Genomic DNA, 23,517 nt, shown 5'->3' on the forward strand with positions numbered 1-23,517 from the left:
TATTATTCAAAATTTTGCATCCATGAAAGAGGCTTACAACCTTTAAGTGAGTATAACAGAGCCAAAGTAAACTGTTGGTTATAAATAGTTCTTTCCTCACTGGCTTCCAATTGCTGAGCAAGTTCAATGTGTCTAAATGCCCAGGTAACCAGGCCTGATTCTACTCTTCCAAGAACCACTTTAGACATCACTGAATGGGATTTGATGCAACGGTGACAGAATCAATCTAAGTGACTTTTCTTCCTCTTTGATGCAAAAGCTTGTCTCCAATAAAAGCAAGGAAACGTACTCAAATAGAATGCAAGAGAATGTAATGTTTAAGTCAAGATTTACAGAAATTTCTGGGATGATTCATGGGCATTATTCATACGGTTTTAAATGATTCATGTCGCCTCAAACTGTGTAGCTACTGACAGCAGGCTCTCTGAGATCTGTGCAGAGGGGCTTAGGCTCACCACTGCATTTGCCTGCTTAAGCCAAACTCCTAATTCATGTTCCTGGGCGGGGAGGGGAATCTGTTTTACAGATGCTCCTCCCCACCTTTCTCATCTTCATGAGCTCCTAAAAACCACATCAGAAATGGATGTCCAGGGCAGTGAAAGTATGATGGATACCTGTCATCATATATTTGCCTAAACCCACAGAATGTACAGCACCAAGACTGAACACTAACGTAAGCCACGGGCTCTGGGTGACAGTGATGTGTCAGTGTGGGTCCATCAACTATAACAAATGTCCACTCTGGTGGGGCCACTGATAATGGGGGAGGTTATGCATGTGTGGGGGCACGGGGTAGATGGGACATCTCTGTACCTGAACTGAAATGTCAATTCTGGGATGCCTGGGTGGCTCAGATGGTTAAGCGTCTGCCTTCGGCTCAGGTCATTGATCCCAGGGTCCTGGGATCGAGTCCCGCATCGGGCTCCCTCCTCCTTGGGAGCCTGCTTCTCCCTCTGCCTCTCTCTCTCTCTCTGTCTCTCATGAATAAATAAATAAAATCTTAAAAAAAAAAAAAAACTTTTGAAATGTCAATTCTGCCACAAACTTTAACTGCTCTAGAAAATAATGTCTGTTTTAAAAATGTATTGTTTTAGTCCCCATTCAACTTAATAAATATAAATTTGCAGGTAATATTTCCATCAACAGAAGGCACCCTCCCATGATGCCTTTTATGGCCTCCTTTTTATGGATGGGAAAAGAGGAACCTCGCTTTCTAATGGTTCCTGTCACCCAAGAACATCATCTACTCGATTTACATGAGATAGAAGCAGGGGTCCCAGAGGGGGAAGCCTCCAGGCCCGGTGGGCTATGAACCAGGTGCCACAGACCTCTAGGTGAGCCCCCCTGCCCCAGCACTGTGACCCACAAAGGCTCAAAAGGCACTCTTCCTACAGGACCAAAGTCAGGGAGCAGTGAGGAGAGGAAACCGCAGGAAAGCTCGGGCATAATGCCACCAACCTGGCCCGGAATGGCCACCAGCCTAACACGGCACACGGAGAGCAGGGATTTCGAAGTGGGAGGTGGGAAAGAACCAGCAGAGCTGGGACGTGGCCGCATGCCTCCTATTAGGATTCTAGGAGCAGAGCCTCACTACCGGCGTACCATGTTAATGGAGCTTTTCCTTCATTACTTCCTTTCATCTCCTTCTATCCCTTTCTCTTCACCTCCAGCCTTCAGCTATTCTTACCTAGATGGCTTAGTTTTCACTTCCTCACCATCAAAACTTCCCTCCTCACAAAGATCCTGCAATGACTCATAATTTGAACGGGTTTTAAGAGTAGCTCCTGAACCTGGCTTCCCAGAATCTTCTGGCAAGCTCTTCTAGAAAAGCAGATCCCTGGGTCCCATCCCAGACCAACTGAGTCAGGTTCCAAGACTGTGTACATTTAAAAAGTTCCCCAGCTTATTGTAACACATTCCCTCACCCCTGGAATGTTCCCTTCACCCTCTACTCCCCCTAATCACATGGTTTAATACTTCACTCACTTCAGGTCTCTGCTCCAAAGAGCAGCCCGGGTACCACGCTATCTAAAATAATGCCTCTACTCCCTTCCCTGCTTCATTTTTCTTCATAGAATTTATCACCATCTCATAAACCACATAGAGATGTGGCTTATCGCCCATACCCATGACGACAGGGACTTTGTCTTGTTTACCACCCTATCCCCTTCCCTCACAAAGTGCCTGGTACCAAACGGCACTTGGCAAATGTGTATGGACTTGAATTGACAGCACGATACAGCCAGGCTGGGGGCCCGATGCATTGGACCGCTGCAATGCCAGTTACTGAACCAAAGCGAGCATACTTGTGCGGAAACGGCACCACTGACCAGCCCGACGGTTGTGAGCTTTCCTGTGCTGTGTCCCGCTTGTTCGCCCACACTGAGGGGGGGGTGGTGCTTCCCCCAGCATCCAATCCGTGTGTGCTGTAGTCTGCAATTCGAGAACTGACTGTCCCCCTGCTGCAAAGCTACCTGCATGTCCAGGGTGCCATCACCTGAGTTTGCACTGAGGGCAAACGTAAACTGGAGTGTAAGGCTGGCTTAGGGGAGGTCTGCAGTCTGTGAATGAAGTTCCCTAACTGGCCGGTGTTCCATCTCCGCTTCCTTGCCCTCAGCTCACTGTCACTAGCGCACTGCTTGGAAAAATGTAAAGATTAGGAAAGATTTCTAGAAAACCAAGAGTTTACTGTTCAGGTGTCATCCCACCAAGCAGCCCCATAGTAATGAAGCTGAAGCAGAACCACCTCAAGTCCCAAGAGGCCACGGCCACAGTGCCATCCATCCCTGACAACCTCCTCACTGCCCACCGCCGACCAGGCAGCACACACGGAGTCACAGAAATGTCTTCCATTTTCCTCTGACAGCACACCATCCACTCTGAAGATGAAATACAGTGTTCCTATTTAGACCTGCTCTGAGCAACCATGTCCAATTATATCAATATCTGGAAGAAATACGAGAACACAAAGCGTATGCCTTTGAGTCATGTGATCTGAACAAAGGAAAAATTTATCTGGAGGGAGAGAATGTTTTCAGATAAGAGAACATGCATGCCAAGTGTGAATTACCTTCAGCAGGAGGAGAGCTTGAGAAAACTTCCGCAGGGTGTGCGCTGGGGGGACGGGGGTGGGAAGGAGAGGCGGTACCCACAGCACACTGCAGGGACTGTGGATATGCAACAGGTACAGGTGACCTCACTTACACCTGCCCAAGCACAGCGACCCCTGAAGGGAGAGAGAGGCAATGGGATCAAACCCATAAAGCCTGTAGGGCCAGGCTGCTACCCTTGCTATGAGTCCCTCTGCTGTTCCAGGCACAGCACCAAGCACTAGGTATGGTTTCAGAAATCAGATCTCAACTAGGTGGTGGGCCCCAATCTCGAGGAACTGACAAACCATCACCTCTAACCCTGGGCTTCAGGTCAGTAAAATGAAATGTTATGAGTTATTTCCAGGAGTCTGATGCCTCGAGCATTATGTCCCCACAAATCTCTACCCCAGCCTGCTGGAAGCCTGTTCCTCACCAGGTTGTCCCCATCTTAGGACGAGGTGCTAGTCTCTACCCAGCTGCGTAAGCCTGACAGGAGTCTAAAAACAGAAGGAGTGACTGAGTTACAGAGCCAAGTGGACACTAACACTAGTGAGTGAAAGTTGATGAGGCATGGAATACTTTCATAATCTCAAAGTATTGCCCCATAATTATTAATCACAAAGAGAAATACAGTGGATTAAACCGGTGGACGCCATCTTTAACCACGTGATCAATGTTATCTAACGTTGGGACAAAATATCATGGGGCCCGGACAGGTACACGGAGGATGATGCGATGTCACTCCAGAGCTATTCTTGCCACAAATGCAGAACCTCAGTCTAATTGTAAGAAATCAAACCCAAATTCCTCAACAGTCTACCGAAAAACTGATCAGTACCCACCCATACGGGCCAAGGCCAAGAAAGATAAGGGAAGACTTTGGAACTGTCACAGGAGTGACAGAGGAGACCAAGGGGTAAGACAAGTGAATCACTCTAAATACTGTGGAGCAGGTGCTGTGCTAAGTACAAGGGAGGCAAAAAGTCAGCTCTCTAGGGAGAGAGGTCAGAAAAGGCTTCATGGAGGTGGCACCTGAATCGGGCCTCAGCTGAGGGTTTTACACCGAAGAGGGACAGCAAAGGCAGTGAAGTATTGTACGTCCAAGCAACAACAGGGGTGAGCACATTTGGACTTCACCTCAAGGGAAATGGAGTTGTACATGAGGAATTTTTTTAAAATCTTTTTTTTTTTTTTTTTTTTACAGATTTTATTTATTTATTTGACAGAGAGAGACACAGCGAGAGGGAACACAAGCAGGGGGAGCGGGAGAGGGAGAAGCAGGCTTCCCGCTGAGCAGGGAGCCCGATGTGGGGCTCGATCCCACGCATGACCTGAGCCGAAGCCAGACGCTTAATGACTGAGCCACCTAGGCGCCCCTAAAAATCTTTTTAATTTGAAATAATTTTAGACTTACAGAAAAGTTTTTAATTGGAGAGTTCCTATACCCCCCTCACGTGGCTTCCACTAATGTTAATATCTTAAATAATCTTAGTACAACTGTCAACACTAAGAACTAAAGACTGGTATAATACTATTAAGTAAATTATGGACTTTATTCAGATTTCACCAGTTTCCCTCCTAATGTCTTCTCTCTGTTCTGGGGTCCAATCTAGGGTTCTAAACTTCAGTTCATGATTGTGTCTCTAACTTGTGACAGTCCTTCAGATCTTCACCTTTCAAGGCCTTGACTCTTTGGTGAGTAGTGGTCAATTATTTTGTACAATGTTCCTCAAGTTGGGTTTTATTTCTTATAATCAGACTGAGGTTATGTACTTTTGGCAGGAACCCTACAGAAGTGATGTCATGTCCTTCTGTGCAGTGTATCAGGATGCTGATGTGTAGGTTAACCTTGGTCATTTGGCTATGATGGCATCTGCTGGTTTCTCCACTAAGAAGTTAAAAGTCACTATTTATCCCTTTGTTATTATTAAGTCTATTGGAGAAGATAATTTAGAATATACAATTATCCTTTCTTAAGAAAGATTTTATTTATTCAAGAGAGAACAAGAGCGATCACAGAGGGAGAGTAAGAGGGAGAAGCAGGCTCCCCACTGAGCAGGGAGCCCGATGCGGGACTCGATCCTAGGACCCTGAGATAATGACCTGAGCCAAAGGCAGATGCTCAACCGACTGAGCCACCCAGGCGCCCCCAAATATCCTTTTTCTCTTCAAACTCTTGCCCACTAATTTCAGTATCCACTGGTATATCTTGCCTGTAACAATTATTATTATTATCGTGCTCAAATGATGGTTTTCGATTATTATATTCCATCTACATTTATTAATGGAAATTCTTCTATAAGGAGGAGCTATCTGGGGCGCCTCAGTGGCTCGGTCGGTTAAGCATCTGACTCTTGGTTTCAGCTCAGGTCATGATCTCGAGGGCTTGAGATCAAGTCCCGCGTAGGGCTCTGCGCTGGGCATGGAGTCTGCTTACGATTCTCTCTCTCCCTCTCCTCTGCCCCTTCCTGCCCCGGCTCGTGCATGCAGGTTCTCTCTCAAAAACAGTTGTTTGTTTTTTGTAAAACTGAAAAATAAAAGCTGTCTCTTCTCCCTTTATTCACCCACTCATTCATTTACTCACGCCTACACATGTGGCTACGTATTCTATTCTAGGGTTTATAATCCAATGTTACTGATACTCATTTCCTTGCTCAAACTGCCACAGCTATGGCCACTGAGAGTTCTTTCACGTCGGCTCTCCCGTCTTTTGGGCATCTCCTGACTTTCTGGCACAAATACTCTGGGCTCATGGTGTATTTTTCCTTCTCCAGTACCGGCACCAACCTTGTCTCGGAAGGCATGAGTTCTAGGCATTATCTAATGACATTCCAGAAGAAGCACTGGGGTAGCAGCAGTGTGGACTGATGGGGACAGAGCCCGGGGGCAGACGGACCAGTTCTGGCACCTTTCAGAACTAGGAACTGGAATGTGAGCAGCAGTGATGCTGAAGAGGAGACAGGTGGCAGAGACTGGAGAGGCCGAAATGATGGGCCGTGGCGTCACGAAGGTGCAGAGGGAGAGAGAGGTGCATCCCCGAGGTCTCCGAATTTCTCCCAGGGAGTCTGGCAGCACACTGACAAGCATGGTGAAGGGCGGGCCACCCAGCCGGGGGAGGGGAGCTGGCCTGGGGGGGCAGGGCATCCCTGCAGCAGGCTGTCGGGTATATCAGGCCTGGTGCTCAGCAGAGAGGCCGAGGCAGCGGCATCATGGGAGTAGATGAAGTCGTTGAGAGAGTGGGGGGGAGGACAGGAACTTGGGCCACATCACGCATAGGGACAGACAGGGAGGAGAGCCAGAAAAGCCGGCAGTAGGGGAAATGGGACAAGAAGGGTCACAGAAGCCTGGAGAGACCAAGTGTCAAGAAAATGACCAAGAGTGATAAATACAGCAGACGGGTCAAGTCGGATAAACACTTCCAAGTTTTCACTAGATTTGGCAATTATATTTAGCAATTTTGAAAAGCAGGTTTAATGGAATAATAAGATAGGAGCAGAGGGAAGAAAAAAAAGGTGGTGAGACCGTGGACAAGACAAAATTTAGAGACTCTTGCTTGAAGAATTATGTGCTTGTGGGGCGCCTGGGCGGCTCAGTTGGTTAAGTGTCTGACTCTTGATCTCAGCTCAGATTTGGATCTCAGGGTTTTGAGTTCAAGCCCCATGTTGGGCTCCATGCTGGGCATGAAGCCTACTTAAAATAAATAAATAAATAAACAAATAAATTTTAAAAAATCATGCACTCCCTAGCAGAGGTCGCAGAGATGCATCTGCTGGACATTTGTATGTCTCCCACATATCAGGCCATAAAAGGGGCCCAAGCATGCTTCTGTGCCGGGGGAAAGAGCTAGAAGGGAGGGGAAAAAAAGAAAAAATGTAGAAAGAAGAAGATATGCAACAGAACAATCACCTAGAAGAAAGAGAAGATGGGAGGGTGGGCCAGAGGGAATCAGCCTTGACTGTGGACCTGTGCTCCACCCAAGGCTGGCCTGCAAGTCATCATTACATGATTTAAACAGCTTTAAAGATGATCTTACAGAGTTACAGTTTCTATGTCCAAATTTTTAAAAAATTTAATAATCTAGGGTCAACGGTCAACAAACTACAACCTACAGCCTGTTTCTGTAGGGCCTCTGAGCTAAAAATGGTTTTTATATTTTTAAAAGGTTGTTAAAACAACAAAGACGACTAGGTGAAAGAGGCCACCTGTGGCCTCAAAAGCCTAAAACATTGGACTCTTTACAGAAAAACTCTGCCAAACCCTCCTCTAAATAGTTTTACAGTAGCAAGCATAAATTTAAAGATCCGGTCTAAAAGATAGGCAAAACAGCAATAACTTTGAGAAAACACTTGGAAAAGCGACAAGGCCATAGTGACAGGCCTGTGGGAAAAACATCAGATACACTACCAGGGTTTCTACATGATAATCCAGTCTTCCTGGACAGTAATCTGGTTTTATTCTCCAAGAACGGATCTGTTTCTATCTTCAGAAATAGATATACCGGGCACATAGCCCCCAAAGTGGGTTTACCTGTACCCACAAAAAATACAAAGAAAAAAGAACCTCCTGGTTTTTTGTTTTTGTTTTTCCTAATTTGCTTATAGAGTCGCTATTCAGAAGAAAAAAGAACTGGAAATTAAAATGTCAAAGGGGAACGATGCAGCAAGTTGCATCATACAGTAACATGATGTAGTAAGAACTGGCTATTAAAAAGGATGATCAGGACGTGATATTAAGCTGTAAGGAGAGGGAAAGATGAACCGTAAGTGACAGGTCTATTTGGGTGATGACAACAACAATTAAGTACAGTGTTCAGAACCAGAAAAAAGGGTGACATAAATAACTCTTGTGTGATCTTCCGTGATTTTTTTTTGTGTAAAAAAAAAAAAATTCTTAAAATTTAAATCTGGTTCTTGTAATTTTGCGAGTAAAGCAGTCCATAAAATTTACCTCTTAGAAGACAAGGTTTGAAAATGCACGTTAAAATTTTAAGATGAGTTCAAAGGCAGAATCATGATGCAGCAAACTTGTGAAGCAAAAAACTCCTCTAGAATGAAACAAGCCTGACCCCTTGCTTCAGTCACACCCTGACCTTCTGGAAAAGCACATAAAAGAAAGACATTCATGCCACAACCTGTCAAGACAGTTCCAGATTTTCTACTCAGGATGCATTTTCAGATGCTATTTAAAAGAGGCTCCTTCTGTACCCTTTGAAGACCCCATGCACACGGTCCTCTCAAGCGCTGGTCCTTTGATTTGGGGGCACTTCTCACAAGGGTTCTCTAGTGGAAAACTGGCTCCTCTCATTCTGTTTCACGGCAGGAAATGAAGTGTTACAGAACTTCTGCATTCCTACTCACCTCCCATTCCCTCTTTGCCAACGTAAAGAGTGAGAAGGAGGATTTGTGCTCCTGAATCAGCTCACAGGAAGAGCAAGAATTTCTATGACTTTATTATTGTGTTTGTATGCATCCTTTCAAAGCAGTTCAAACCAAAGCATGAAGTGAAGGTTATGAAACAGGGTTGTTGTTGTTTTTCCCTTTTTGAGGAAGGAGATAGTGAGTGGGGTAGAGGAAAACAGAAGCAAAAACACAGCCTCGAACACGGCCCCGAGCATCCCCTTTCAGAAAGGGTGGGCTGAGCACCTCTCCAGCAGCTTCAAGCCGCCTCCTTGCTTCTGGCGCCTCTGCAATATGCAATCTACTGTTACAAACTTCTCCAAACAACTTGAAGCTCAAAGCACCTTCCAAAATGTTGTCAAGGGAATGAATGCTTCTCAATTCTTTAGTCATATCGTCACAAAAGCTCTCTCACTGGAGCTGCTCCTTCTGAATAAAGAATTTGGTCCCTTCCTCTCCAGGTTTCTTGGCACCAGAAACAGCCTGTTGGGTTGATTGTGCATCTAAAACAGGGCAAATTAAAGACTCCCTTGTAGTAACTTCTGTCGTAGGACGGTTTGTTCTGTTTCTCTCTCCCATCCCCAGCACATGGTCAGCTACTCAGCAAAGGTTACAGGAAAAAGTGTCACCTTGTCTGGCAGCAGCGTGTCCAGCATCCTGGACTCTGATCTTCCACGTCTCTGTCAGTACATACAGACAGCAGTCAACTCAATTCTCTCATGGACGGGGTTTCCAGTAATGGGCTTAGTGCCTCTGGCCCTAGAGATAAAGACAAGGGCTCTGAAAGCACCCAGTGCACCTGTCTGTTCTAGTTCTCCCCACAGCATGAAAGACAGACAGGCAGCGCTGAAGGCACACGCGATATGCCAAAGGAGCCTGTAGGAGGGAGTGATTATTTGGCGGAACTGGGAAAATGTTAGGAAGGGGTATCGGAATCAGGGCCTGAAGGAGGAGTACACATGTATCTGTCAGAAAAGAGGAGGTCAAGAAAGGCAGAGACAAGAAACATGTGCAAAAATAAACATATGTATTCACAGACCTGTGAAGCAGTCGCAGCATTTTCAAGAACCAGAAGAGTATGATGAAGATGTTCATTCAGCAATGTTATCCCAAATTCAACACAAAACCAGAATGTTCCGTTTCCCACTTTCCTTAGGCAGCCAGGCTCAAAACCTGCTACCCCCTCCTTCTTCCTCATCCTTAGTCCCCACATTGAGTGAACAGCAGGCTGCTTTCTTCCCTAATCCTGGATACTGGCCTCTACCCGGTGTGCAGGACACTGCCATGGCGGGCTGTCCACATCAGCCAGCAACTCCAAGGCCCTCCCAGGCCTGTGGACATACAACAACCAAGTCACCTTCCTAAAGTGGACCTCCATTCATAGTACTAGTATTTAATGAGTGAACAAAAATCTAAACTCATTCGCTGGCACCCTAGAATCCGTTCTTACCTACCTGTCCATCCACACTTGCCCCCATTCCTATTCCAGCCTCCAGTCCAGTGCCATTGGTCTACTGACTACCTGAGTGCACACCTTCTGATCCTGTGCTTACACCTCTCTCCTACCTGAATGATCCCTGCCTCTCTTTACGCTCCCCCCTCAATCCACCCGCTAGTCCTCCTCTTCAAGGCTTTGCCCAAATTCTGTTTCCTGCATGGAACCTTATGTCATCACCCAAGTACTTCTTCCTCTGCACAACTCCTAGAACCACAAGCATCTATACAATTAAAATACTGTCCTATACCGTGTCTTTGCACAACTAAGCTGTAAACTTTGAAAACAGATTCTGTGCTTTACAGAATCTTTTAAAGCTGTCCCTGATTGAATACTCAAAGCGACAAGCACTGTTTACTGGTGATCATGAGGACGTGAACCTAGATTCTTTTTGGTCTTCTCACCAACAAGTCCTATCGCCACTACCTCTAATTGAGACAGTTTATTCCAACTCATTGACAAACCCTAGTCCAGGGCCTCCTTATTTCCTGTCCCAACAACTGCAGCACCCTCCCAAATAAGACTACATCTTCTTCTTCTTATAACCCCTCAATGTCTATCCATAACCCTTAAAATAAAACCTAAACTCGTGCACAGACTAAACTATGTTGGAAGATTATATTGGGTCCCTTTCCCATACCCCACCACATCCCCAGTCGGTTCCCAATACACATCCAGCAGCTCCGGGAAATGCTACAGTGAAAAGTTGAATCTTACTGGAGAGCAGTGTGAGTACCAACCCAGGACAACAGGGTCCTGCCCACCCCTCTAATTTTGTTTCATGCCATCCTACCCACTGCTCACCATCTTATGCTGGTGTTCTTCTGACCCCCACCCCCCACCCCGCTCCATCTGGCGTGCCTGTCTGTTCCGGTCTCTGGACCAGCGCACTTTGGTTTCCTGTGCCCCCCTGTGCCACCCCCCTACCAGACCCCCGCCCCACCTGCTCTCGTCAATCCTCCTCCACCTTCAGACCCTCAGAGTGGTGCTCCTTCCACCCGGACCGCAGCAGCAGCCACGTCCATCCCTTACATCTCTCTGTGGCAGACATCTTCACTGTCTGCCTCCTGAGATGGACTCTATGGATGCCGGAGCCCTGGGTGCCCAGGGCACGGCTGTGCTGCACAAAAGTGCTCAAGAAAAGTTTAGTGAATGAACGAGCATATTAGGGAAACTTGACCAAAGATCCATGTTCTCAAAGACCGTTATTTCTGTAAAGGTGATTAACTGGAGTCACTAATGTAGTAGTCCATGATCAGATGAGTCATTTAAATAGACTTTTAGAGCAGACTTTCAGAATGATCTACTCCAAAAATAAAGTCAACCTATTCCTTCCCCATTCTTGAAATAGACAGCACCACACAACATCAAGATATACAGTACTGAAAAACTAAGTGAATCATCAAAAGTATGTTGAAAAGTCTTTGGTCCTATGTTTATTTCCTTTTCTAGCCCCAACGAGGTAGAAAAGATAACTAAGTGATTTAGGCCCCCACGTACGCAGGCTCAGGCCCGACACTGTCTGTGGGAGATGCAGTGAGACAGCAGTCAGTGCACAAACACCACTAAGCCTCGCAACGTGCAAGAGCCCGTGACTAGTGCAGTGTGAACTCCTCACCTGTCACCTGTCACCATGGTCTCTGCGGCACCCAGCTGTCACCGAGTGGCTTCTTGTGTACCTGATGGACAAACGGCTAAACCTATAATCAAGCCCCTAGACAGTTAACACTAATGACGTAAGGTCCCTTTACTGCCACCTCTAGCTGTTGATGGGTTTACACAGTACACGTCATACTTCAAGACAATGCCAACTTTTTTACAATGGATTTTCTTTTCTTTTTTATTTGAGTATAGCTGACATCCAATGTTACCTTAGTTTCAGGTGGACAACACAGTAACTCAACCAGTTCATACGTTATGCTGCGCTCACCACAAGTGTGGCCGCCATCTGTCTCCATACACGGGATTACAATATTATCGACCATATTCCTTATGCTGTGCCTTGCATTCCCATGACTTACTCATTCCATCACTGGAAACCCGTATCTCCCTCTCCTTTTAACTCATTATGCCCAACCCCTTCCCCCTCCCCTCTGGCAACCATAAGTTTGTTCTCTGTAATTCTAGGTCTGATTTTTTGCTTTTTGTTGTTTGTTCATTTGTTGCTTTTATTTTTTTAGGTTTTACTTATGCGTGAAATCATACGGTATTTGTCTCAGTCTAACTTATTTCACTTAGCATAAAACCCTCTCTGTCCATCCATGCTGTCTTGAATGGCATGGTCTCATCCTTTTTTATGGCTGTGTAATAGTCCCCTGTGTACATATACCACATCTTCCTTATCCATTCATCTACTGACGGACACTTAGGTTGCTTACATATCTTGGCGATTGTAAATAATGCTGCAATAAATGTAGGTAGGGGTACCTGTATCTTTTGAAGAGTGTTTTCATTTTCTTTAGATAAACACTCAATAGTGGAATTATTGGATCATACGGTATTTCTAGTTTTCATTTTTTGAGGAAACTCTATACTGTTTTCTGCAGTGACTACACCAGTATACGTTCCCAGCAACGGTGGACGAGGGTTCCTTCTCTACATCCTTGCCAACACCTGTGATTTCTTGTCTTTTTGATTTTAGCCCTTCTAACAGGTATACAGCGATATCTCATTGTGGCTTTGATTTGCATTTCCCTGATGATGAGTGATGCTGAGCATCTTTTGATGTGTCTGTTGGCCATCTGTGTCTTCTTTGGAAAAAAGGACAAAGTTAATTCTTGAACTGTAGTGTATTATTTGTGAGCACAATCCCACAAGCACGTGGCTTAAGACAGTGATGTCATTTCTAAAGAATGTACCAACAGCTGTGTCAGTGGTGCATATTTTCATAATTCACTTTCCTATCAAACAGCAAAGGAGACGGTAGGGAAAGGAAGTAAAATGACTACTTCGTTCCTGTCCCTATGCCCCCAACTGCAGGAGGTAAAAAAACTAAAATTTTATTCCCTTCCTGCCAACCACAGGGATTATCATTTTCAGGCAGGGGATAGACGTAGTCGTTCCGGTCACACAAGGCAGCACTAGTACCTGAAAGGAGCCAGGCAGGAAAACAAGCAAACCGACCAACCGACCACACCCAAAATGTCCCGCACCTGCTGGAGTAGGTCTAAACCTTGCATGCCAGCTTTGGTGTAGGAAGAAAACTGGGCATTGCTGGGAAACGCTTCCTCTTGCTAACCAAATGGAAGACTATACAGGAAGACCTGGGGCCTACTGGCCTCCAATTCCATCCTGAAGAAGTGGGCAAGGAGAAAAGGGAAACCAAGGATCCCCTCAGCTCTCAAAGTGTCACTCTGCTCAAACTTCCCGCTACTCCCAGTGAACGTGCTCCACGTGTCAGAAGAGACTCGTACCAACCCCACATTCCTAAATGGGAGGTTTCCTCCAATTCAAGGACTGAGAGGTACAATTTAAGTGACAAAAGTATAAAAATATTTTGAGCTCAAGAATACTAAACAATTTACAATTATTCAGAGGCACAGGCAACAGGCCAATGATGCTCATGTGACTACAAAACCACAGTATTTCTACTCATCTAACCATGCTAATATGAAAATCACAAGCATCAAATGTCTTTTATTCCTAAAAAGATAGGGAAACATTCAGTAGTTGAAAAGAATCACAAAATACCTGTGGGAAAAAATATACATTTAAGGTTCTATACCCATCAGCACATTAACTCTACAAAGGAAAACGAAAGACATTTGTCTACATCCCATTACTCAACAGTCTCTTTTTTAAAACCAGTCCTTCCATCTTCCATTTTTCATACATCTACCTCTCAAAGCTTTATTGCTTAAAGGTTATTTCATCTAACAAAATTTTAACAAGATCTTATTTTCTTTAAGTATTCTATTTTCCTAAGATCTCTGAATAGAGGGGAAAATATTATAATTTATTCCCACAGAGGAACGGAATCAGCAAACATTAGACCATCATCTTATAGCTAAGTCACTTTTTGGCACTAAACACCAAGAAAGAAGACTTCACTCTCTGCTCTTCTGAGCACAGGGGTCAAGAGCTCCAGCTGAGCACTAGAGGGCATTTAGACATGACCTTTACCCTCTGAAGAACTACAGATGCCACCTTTACCTCAGCCCTTGATTTCCTTCCTTCTTTGGACTCAGCGTGTCTTAGGGGATGGAGAACCCACGGGAAACACTTGAATTCCAGGTTGCAACCAGTCTGCCACTTGTCACACCCCACACCTCTGCGTCTCCACCCTTAACCTAGAATTCTAACTTACAAATTATTCATTTATATTATAGCTTCAGTACACAAAATGACAGACTTGTCTCCTGCTGAAGGATCATGCGGCTCCCTGAAGGACTAACCTCACAGTACTCATAAGCCAAATGACTCCTTATTTGTCCTAATTATGTTTTCTTTATGGATTATAAATAGATTTTAAGCCTCACTTTGATATCATGAGACAAACTGATTAACAGTTTAAACAATGGATAGAGTGGCTTTGTAATCTGGACGCTTAGGCTATATTGTCCAAATCTACATTGTCAGAACCAGAGTTTATGGAAAAGCACTTTGCTTGATTCTCTAAATTACATAAGAGAAATTACTTTAAAAACATTGAAGAGGACTTACAGGGGAAAATACAAACTGTAAGAAGAGGCAGAAGTCAAAGGGCATAGATTAAAAAATGACAACTTATCCATCAGTGCTCATGAGAGATGTTTTACTTCTATCACATATACTATTACTCAAAATGCCAGTCCTCAGGAAAGTTCTACAGCAAATCTAAACACTTAACATTTCACTTTATGTCAGATTCTCTAGTCTAACAAGAATTTTACTCATTTGTTTCATCACTTGAAATCTTCCAAAAACCTCTCCAGAACTCGAGCATTCACTGCTACTAGCAGGCAACCACTGTCTCGGATAATTAAACAAATACCTTTAAGCTGAAATGAGTAATCTATGCTAAACTTAGAGCTCCAATTTGCAAGTGCTTAGTTTTCTTAGAAGCCAGAGAAAATACTGCTTCGGTCTTCTGAAACAGAACATACTTTAATATCAGTTTTGAAAACCTCACATAAGAAAAGGGCTTAATCAAATGATTGCAAACACTAAAAAGGAGGGGGAGGTGAAAGAGGAGGAGGAGAAGGGGGAGGAAGAGGGAGAGGAGAAGAAGAAAAAAAAACATTTTGCATTATATATGACTGTAAGCCCTTCAGGACAGATTTCATCTCGTGAAGCAGTTGTTCGGGATGCCTTACAGTGGCTGGACAAAAACAAGGCCCAGATCCATTGAAAGGTATTCAGGCCCAACTTATTTCCCAGCACCATGAAGGAACAGCAAGGGGCAGGTCTCATCATTTGAATTTTAAGAATGTTCAAGACTCAGCAAGAGTCTCAGAACCGGGAGCTTCTAGCTGAACCCTTGGGCACTAAGGAACTTACCAGGCTACAGTTGTCATTCAAAATCCCGTGACAGGAGCAGACGCACGCAGGGGACCATAAACTCAAAGCACAAGTGAAAGAAAAGGGACTTGGGTACCAACAGCATGCTCGGCGCACAGGAGACAAAACTAATGGACATTAGTGCCTATCGAATACTAACAGGACAGGTTTCAGGGGCCCAAAGAAAGGATGACGACAATTTCTATGCTGCTCTGAAACTTGGACTTCCTACAAAGATCATATTAGTCTCCTTAAGTAGTTCATCAGCATCATCTATGAGTCAAAGTTTAGATTTAAATGGCAAAACAGGCTCATCGATAATTAGGCCTTGGAATACATCCAGAGTAACAGCATAAAATAAATGCTTGTTACAAAACAGCTCTATGGGGCTGAGTTTATATAGCAGAATACCCAACCAAATCCTGTATGACAGGGCAAAGGAAATGCTTTATTGTCAATGCGCAACAAAACTTTAAAGGATACAATAAAGCTGTAAGAACAGAAACAGACCCCCTCTCCACAACATATACACACAAAGCAAAACAAAAATAGCACGGAGCCACACAATTCACACTTAAAGGAGATTTGCCGTTCATGTGGCCAGGCCAACCTCACTTCGCAGATGAGGAAACCAAGTCCCAGAAAAGCAGTACAAGATGCTCTAGACTGGCTTCTGGGCCCAATGTCTCCACTCCACCCTCACAGGACCAGCTTTCCCTGAAAAACAAGGGGGAGAAACTGCCATTCGTACTGTTGGCTGACTCAAGGGATCTAAAAATCTTGAGGATCTTTCTTCCCTTTACTCTCCAGGACGAAAAACTAAACAAATTAACGTTCCAACAGATACCCCCCAAAAAACGAAATTCTCAAAAGTGAACAGAGGCTTTTCTGGGCCCATGATCATGGAGGTGGCAGCAGACGTGCCCTCGACATGCAGAAGGACACGGGCAAGCTTGTGCACCTGTACGTGCCGTGGAAATACTCCTCTGCATCATCAGCACCAAGGACCATGCACCCGTTCAGGTGACTGTAGCTGAGGCTGACAAAGTGAATGGCAGGCTCAACAGCCAGTTTAAAACCAATGCTATCTGTGGGGCCATTTGCAGGTTGGGTGAGTCAGAGGACTTTATCCTCTGACTGGCCAAGGCCAACGGCATCATTTTAAAGAACTTCTGACTGGAGAGGATCATGGATGTGGAATATCTGTCATAAATAAATAGCACCCTCCCCACCAAAAAAAAGTGAATAGAAGATAGGAACCTACACCTGTCCCTGCAGAATCATACAGTGGTTCATTTTCAAATCCTTTTCACCTACATTACTCCCAAAGAAACACAGCTCATAAGAGAAAAGAGTCTGAACTCTCTATCAGATCAATGGGATTGTGCCAGAATCAGAAGAGCCTCAGACATGAAGCAAAGCAAACTTTGCAATATTCAAGAGAAAGGGAAATTTCCTATAAGCCTCAGGGAACCTTTCCCAGAAGGTCTCAGGGCTGCTGAGAAAGGAAAGATTCTGTGGGTCGTCACACCAACGAATTCAATTTTGCCATCCTTAAAGGTCGTCAGCCACATTTTTTTTTTTTAAGATTTTATTTATTTGACAGAGAGAGCACAAGCAGAGGGAGAGAGAGGGAGAAGCAGGCTCCCTGTTGAGCAAGGAGCTTGATGTGGGACTTGATCCCAGGACCCTGGGATCATGACCCAGGCCGAAGGCAGCTGCTTAACCGACTGAGCCACCCAGGCATCCCCGTCAGCCACACTCAGATTTAGTTTTCCCAACAAACTGAAGGAAAAAACGTCCCTCAGGGATCAGAATGGGGAAAAGCTGCAAAGAGGGCCTACTGGGAAAGCAGAATCCCACTTACTGGGCTCAATGATGGACTGTGGAAGGTCCTGCCTGCCTTCCAGTAGCATCTGTATCCTAACGCTGCTTGACACATACTCTACACAACCTTTTCTCAGGTTATCATTAGGGTTATACTGCTAAAGCCGAGCTTTCTTTTTTTTTTCCTTTTATACTGAAAGTCTTCCTAGTGTATGACAGCTAAGAGTAGCAGGAGGAAAAATAAATGCTAAACCAGAGATAAAGCACAGGAAATGATTAAACCAATAAGTTAGGTTAAAAGACTTTTCTATATTAAGTAGAAAGTATGCCAAATTCCTACTCTGACAAAGCTGAATTGGTTCCCTCTGTTGGGCATTCAGAAGCAATATATAACATTGTTTCTAAACCACACAACTACACATTGCTTAGGATAGTTACTTAAACTAGGCTAACCAAAGATAATAAACAAAACTCAAATTCTTATAAAATGTCAGAGACTACCAGACTTTTGAACACCCAATTCACATATTAATGACATCACAGACCTGAATGCTTAGCTTCAAAAGGGAAAGTAAGAAACATCAAGTGCTAGAACATGCAAATTCATTTTGTTTCAACATAATTCTTTAAAGTTCCTTTCAAACAAAAAAGACACATTATAAAAGCCCAAAATCATAGGTGTCAAAAGTAACTAGTTTATTTCGAAGTAGTAATACAGATTAGTCAAATTACTTTGAAGTAGTCTTGAGATTGACCATTTTAAAAGACAACCAAAAACATTCTAGCACTTCAACAAATAAAATAATCAGTCACTGACAAAAACACATGGTCTGATTCATGTTTATCTATAAAATGTCAAAAACATCTGTCCTACCTACTAAACAAGATGGAAGTGAAAATCAAAATGAGACGGTATGTAAAAGTACTTGATAAGCATTTAAACTATAACATATTGTGAATCGATAAGTAGTAGAGCTTACACAAAGAATAGTTAAGTATGAGTTAATGTTGTAACTTGGTATGGTTAGAGTAGGAGATGAACTGTCATTAACTTGGAGTCTAATCTTAGTTCAACCACTAAGTACTAGTAACTTCCTCATAATAAAATCATTGAGGCCCACTGAGTCCCATTTCCTTATTTGAAGAGTAACAGAGTTAGACCAGAAAAGATCTGAAGTTCCTTTCAGCTTGGCCACCTTGATTAATAACACCTAAATTACTGCTATTATAAATAAGTAACATTTGACACTACTAAATATTATCATTATTTGCCACCACGTCACAAGTGGATACCACACCTCTCCTCATGCAGCAGATATAGCAGTGAATACCACTACCTTTGTAGACTTGTGTGCCGACCTGGAAGAGTTCAAAGCACTATTTCACATTCCTGCACAGGTCAAAGATTAAATGAGAGAAAGACACATTTTTCTCTCTCGTTTATCAGACTAGCGAGCTTAAGTCAAGAGTAAGTCACCTGCCAACAGCTCACAGCTATAAGAGTAAAAGCTGGAAGGAGAAAGCAGGCCCAGTGCTCTTCTCAATCAGGGATAACTGAGCATCTGAAATGAAATATAACAGAGCCAATCATCTACTGTCCAACCTGCTGGGGAAGAAAGGCAGGCAGTCACTCATTCAACACATATGCTGAACCACTAGGCACTGTCCTTTCTGGCTGCCAGGGATAGAGTAATGGACAAAAGAAAAATCCCTGACCTCACAGAGCTTACACTGTGGTTGGGGAAGATGGGCCAAGTAAATGTGTGAAATACAGAGTATATTATAGCGGTAAGTGGTATGGAGAAAATTGAAGCATGGAAAGGGGATAGAGAGCATGTGTTCAGTGATTTGTAATTTTCTTTTAAGTCTGCTGGATGCCACTTACAGAACTGCAACAATAATGCATCTAAAGTAGTTATCCTAAGTATTTCCCCAAACAGGGAATACTTTGGATACAGGAAAGACTCTGATCCACCGATTCCAATTTGATATTTATTGCTCAAACCTCGGAACTGCCAGCCAGGATCTGTCTGTCATACCGGCAATCCAAATTCCATATTAACAAAGACTCCCTGCACCCCACCTTTAGATCTACAAAGAGTCCAAGTAGCTTTACAGAGCGCAGCCAGGAGAAGTTACAAGGGCACCTGAACTGCTTCTGAGTTGGCATAGATATCTCCTAATGCAAAGGTTAAAATGGAGTTTGGGTGCTGGGTTGTGCTAGGACAAAGCACTAAGAATACCATGCACATCATTTTGCTTTTTCTGACCTGTCAATTCTAGTGGCATTCTCTACTATTAGTCTATATTTAACCCGCTTACTGAACAGTTTCTCCAGCTTTTAGTATTTTTTTTCTTTTATTAAAAGAGCAACCCAGTTTGCAGAAAGTTGCTATAAGAAAATACAGCCCCTTGCAAGATCTGATACACTTGGTTAAGCACCATCTAATCAACCTTAATTAACCTGGTTAGTTGACTTAGCATATCAGGTTAAGCTTTGTTTTAGTTATTTTAAAATGCCCTCTGAGTCTCTAAAATCTCATGATCCTCGCTTATAACCGCATACTGAGAATTACAGTAAGTGCTCTAAAATTAGCTACAGCTTACTTTAACGTGTCTATAAGGCACAGCCCTGCTTTTAAAGAGAGCTCCCACCGGCAGTGGAAAAAGACACGTCTGACAGGAACTTCGGCCTTGGGGGTCGGATCGCCGATCCCAGGGAGAAGATCCCACGAGCTTTTCCTTCTGCCCACAGCCGGCGAGGAAGTGTTTGTTTGGCTCCTCCGCGGGAGGGGCGCGCCCGGCTCAGTTCGCCGCGCGGGCCCGGCCCACTGGGCGATTTGGAGGCGAGCGGCCGGCAAACTTCAGCCGGGCTCCGCGGGCCGGGCCCGGGCGAGGCCCCGCCCTGCTCGCGGGTGCGGGTCCCGGGCCGCCTCAGGACCGCGTCCGGGGGGCCTCGGCGGCTCGGAGGCCCGGGCGAACGCCAGGCGGTGAGCACCGGAGCTGGGAGGACGGGAGGGCTGCGGCTCGGGCTCCGAGAGGGCCGGGGGTCCCCAGGGGGCACGGGTCTGGCCCGAGAGTAACCGAAGCTAAGGGGCTGTCCCGGGGCCCAGCAGGGGGTCCGCCCGGAGGGACCCCGCGCCGAGCAGTGACCGGGGAGGAGTGGGGCGGCTGGGGGAGGGGGGATCAGGAGCTCCCGGGACACGCCCGGCCCGGCCCGCCCCCGGGCTCCCGGCAGCGCGGCCCCGCCCGACCCGCCGCGGCCCCCTCCTCACCTGATGTATGGGCTGGCCGCCGCCAGGATGTTCTTCTGCACGGGGATCTCCTCCCCGTCGAGGACCAGGTGCGCGTCGCAAAAGCGGGACTCCTCGCGGAAAGAGCTGAGCGCTCGCAGCAGACGCGCGGCATGCTGGGGGTCGGACACAGCGCTGCCTTCGGCCATCTCGGCGCCGGCTCGTCAGCCCTCTGGTTCAGCTGCCCCAGCCGCCCCGCCAGACCCCTCGAGCTGCCCGCGTCCGGCGCGCGCCCTGTCTGCACAGCGCGCGCGCGCGCCTGTCCGGCCCGGCTCTCTGCGCTCGGAGAAGCGGGAGTGCCCGGAACGCGCCTGCGCCATCGGCGGCGCAAGGGGCTTGCGCCTTTAAGGAGCCGCGGCATTGCGTCATTTCTCCGCGACGCCCCCGCGCCCTCGGGCCCTCCCCCTCGCCAGTGGTCGCCGGAGGCAGCCAATCAGAAGCCTCGTTCCTCTGCGGGATCAGCAGGTCGTGGTCCCGGCGCAGCGAGCGTCTGTCAGCCGCCAGGAACCGTTGCTGCGGTGGTGGAAGATGTGCAGGTACCTGGGACTCAGTGGTTCAGCCCGGGGCCTCTGGCGCCGCGAGTCTGAATCCGAGCCTTGGCTCTTCCACTCAGTAGCTGTGTGGCCATGGGTAAGGTGCCCATCCTCAATTTCTCCATATGCAAAATGAAGGTGATGACTTCTTCGTGTTGTTGTGGACTCTTGTGAGCTCACGCGTGTAAGCAAGGGCGCGGTGGGTGTAGCTTTTCTTATTGATGAGAGAAAAGGCGCTTCCCGGGTAAGAGCACAGAGCCCCGAGGAAGCGGGCCCTCAGAAAGAGCATCTGGTTGCCGGCTACGGAGGAGATGTAGCAGATGAAGCTGGAGAAGTAACTGACAGGCCTTATATTTTGCAGAACCGCCTTGTCTGTGGTAAAGAGGTTGGTCTTGATCCTGCAGGGGTTAGGAACAATGAGAGGGTTTTGAACAGGGTGTTTTATAAAGATCACCCAGCTGCGGGGAGAATGAGGAGGGTGGTGCTAAAGGCGGAAAGATGCTTAAATGTTGCAGTACTTGAAGGAAGGGCTCGGGGACCTAAATCGAAGGATGTGATGGACGTGGATAATAAGGGGCGGCATTAAAGGAATAGACAGAATTCCGAGGGAGAGGGCGTCCAGGACAGTGTTCTGGTTGAGTAACTGCGTGGATGTTGGGACTTTTCAGACAGATAGGAAATGCCAGAGGGGTTGAGGGTGTGTGTAGAGAACCTGATGTTAAGATGTGACTAGATTCCCAACCCGGTGAAGATCAGAGTTGTGACAGGAAGCAACTTTGGGTGGTCTCAGTCAGGGCAAGCCCCTTTGGTCGAGGTTTCCCTGGAGGTAAAGGGCTCATGGGAGCGTGGAATGTAGCCACCATTTTGTTCAAACACTAGGTTGTTTGTACAACCTGATTGTGCAAACATTAGTTCATTTGTACAACCCTCAAGAAGCTTCTAAAGAACTAGCAATTTTTCTGTGCTCGCTTCGGCAGCACATATACTAAAAAATTAGCAATTTTTCTGAAGAATTAGCAATTAGGACCAACGACCTGAAGAATGGTCAGCATTTCAGATAAGGCAGGAGGGGGTTTTCACTGGATCAGTTCAATCTTTTTCTTCAACCAACTGGAAGGGTCCAATACAGCCTTGAGTCTTTACCCTGAACCAGCTCAGGCTGTGGAGTCACCGCAGGAATCAGAGTATATAACTCTGGCAAAGTCACTGGCAGAATGGATGGGGAAAAGGAAGTTAATAGTGGAAGGTCTAGACATTTCTAAGTTCCTTCTTCAAACTCAGCTCAGCATTTATGGATGAAATGGTAAGGATGTCTCAGATTGGCTTCAAAACAAAATGAAGGGATGGAGGGAAACGGGTGAGGATGTAGATGAATCAAAAGTGTCTATGAGTCACTAATGGTTAAAGCGGGTTGTGGGTACGCGGAGTTTCATTGTACTAGTCTCTGTATTTTGTGTATGTTGTAAAATGTCACAATAAAAGAAAAAAAAAACGAGATAAGCAGCTCAAACTCATCTTCTCCGTGGTACCTGCCCAGTATTCCTGGAAGCAGTCAAAACTCCTTTCTCCAAATTGTTGCTGTACTTTGTACATTGCTCTGGCAGGTAACTTATTTATAAATGGGCTTATTTATCCATGTCACCAGCTAGCTTGTATATTTAAGTGGCTCGATTTCCAGGTCCTAAGCACAGTGCCGGGCCCTAGTAATGCTCACTGAATGTTGGGTGGATGGAGGGATTAACAAAATTGTGAATACCAAGCACTTAATAAATGTTTTCTGAATTTTATCTTCTGTTTTTAGTTGATTTGTCTTTGTCTTCATTCTCAACTGGGTTGTTGGGGTCAAAGATGATGTATATGACAGTTCTCTGTACAATATAGATATTTGATAAATACTTATTAATTGCATGGAATGCTGGTCTACTCTTCAACTATCAGGAGGTTCCAAAACAAAACAAGGTTCAAATAACAGAATTACCCTCAGGTAACCAGTTTCCCTGGAATGGGAGTATTGCCTTAGTTGAAATAACTGGAGGTGACTGGGGATTAGTCAGGTAGGCTCTTCTGGTGAACCTTCTCTGGCATTTTGACAAAAGAGAAGGAAGGGGTAGGCTCTGCCCCCACAAAGCCTTCCTCCCACCCTTGGGCCCTCTTCCTTCCTACAGCACCAGGATGAGTTTTCTTGGGGCACCTGAGCTGACCTCAATGCTTTATTGAAAACCTAGGATCCTTTTGATTGTTAACTCCCATCTCAGTAAACCCAAGGTGATTTTCTGATTACCAGGGGACATCTGGGCAGAGGGCTGTAGACAGACTGTAGACAGACCTGCATTAACCAGGGAAAAGGTAGTTGCTGGCTTGAGAGGGTCACTTGTGCAACAGGCAGCTGATCAACAGAAGACC

At 45.6% G+C, this 23,517-nt stretch overlaps 1 protein-coding gene and 1 pseudogene across 1 annotated transcript in view; one reads left to right on the forward strand and one right to left on the reverse strand.

Moving 5' to 3' along the window:
* The window catches only part of GAN (gigaxonin), a 61,821-nt gene extending 38,809 nt beyond the window's left edge, over positions 1 to 23,012 (reverse strand). Inside the window, exon 1 of the mRNA XM_027617675.2 lies at positions 20,564 to 23,012. Within this exon, the coding sequence (XP_027473476.1) occupies positions 20,564 to 20,730 (167 nt within the window). The 5' untranslated portion in view covers positions 20,731 to 23,012. The remainder of the gene's footprint in view (positions 1 to 20,563) is intronic.
* On the forward strand, positions 16,393 to 16,637 carry LOC113935556 (annotated as a pseudogene).
* Positions 23,013 to 23,517: the final 505 nt, after the last annotated feature.

Source organism: Zalophus californianus, chromosome 17 (genome assembly GCF_009762305.2).
Source record: "Zalophus californianus isolate mZalCal1 chromosome 17, mZalCal1.pri.v2, whole genome shotgun sequence".
Lineage (NCBI taxonomy): Eukaryota > Metazoa > Chordata > Mammalia > Carnivora > Otariidae > Zalophus > Zalophus californianus.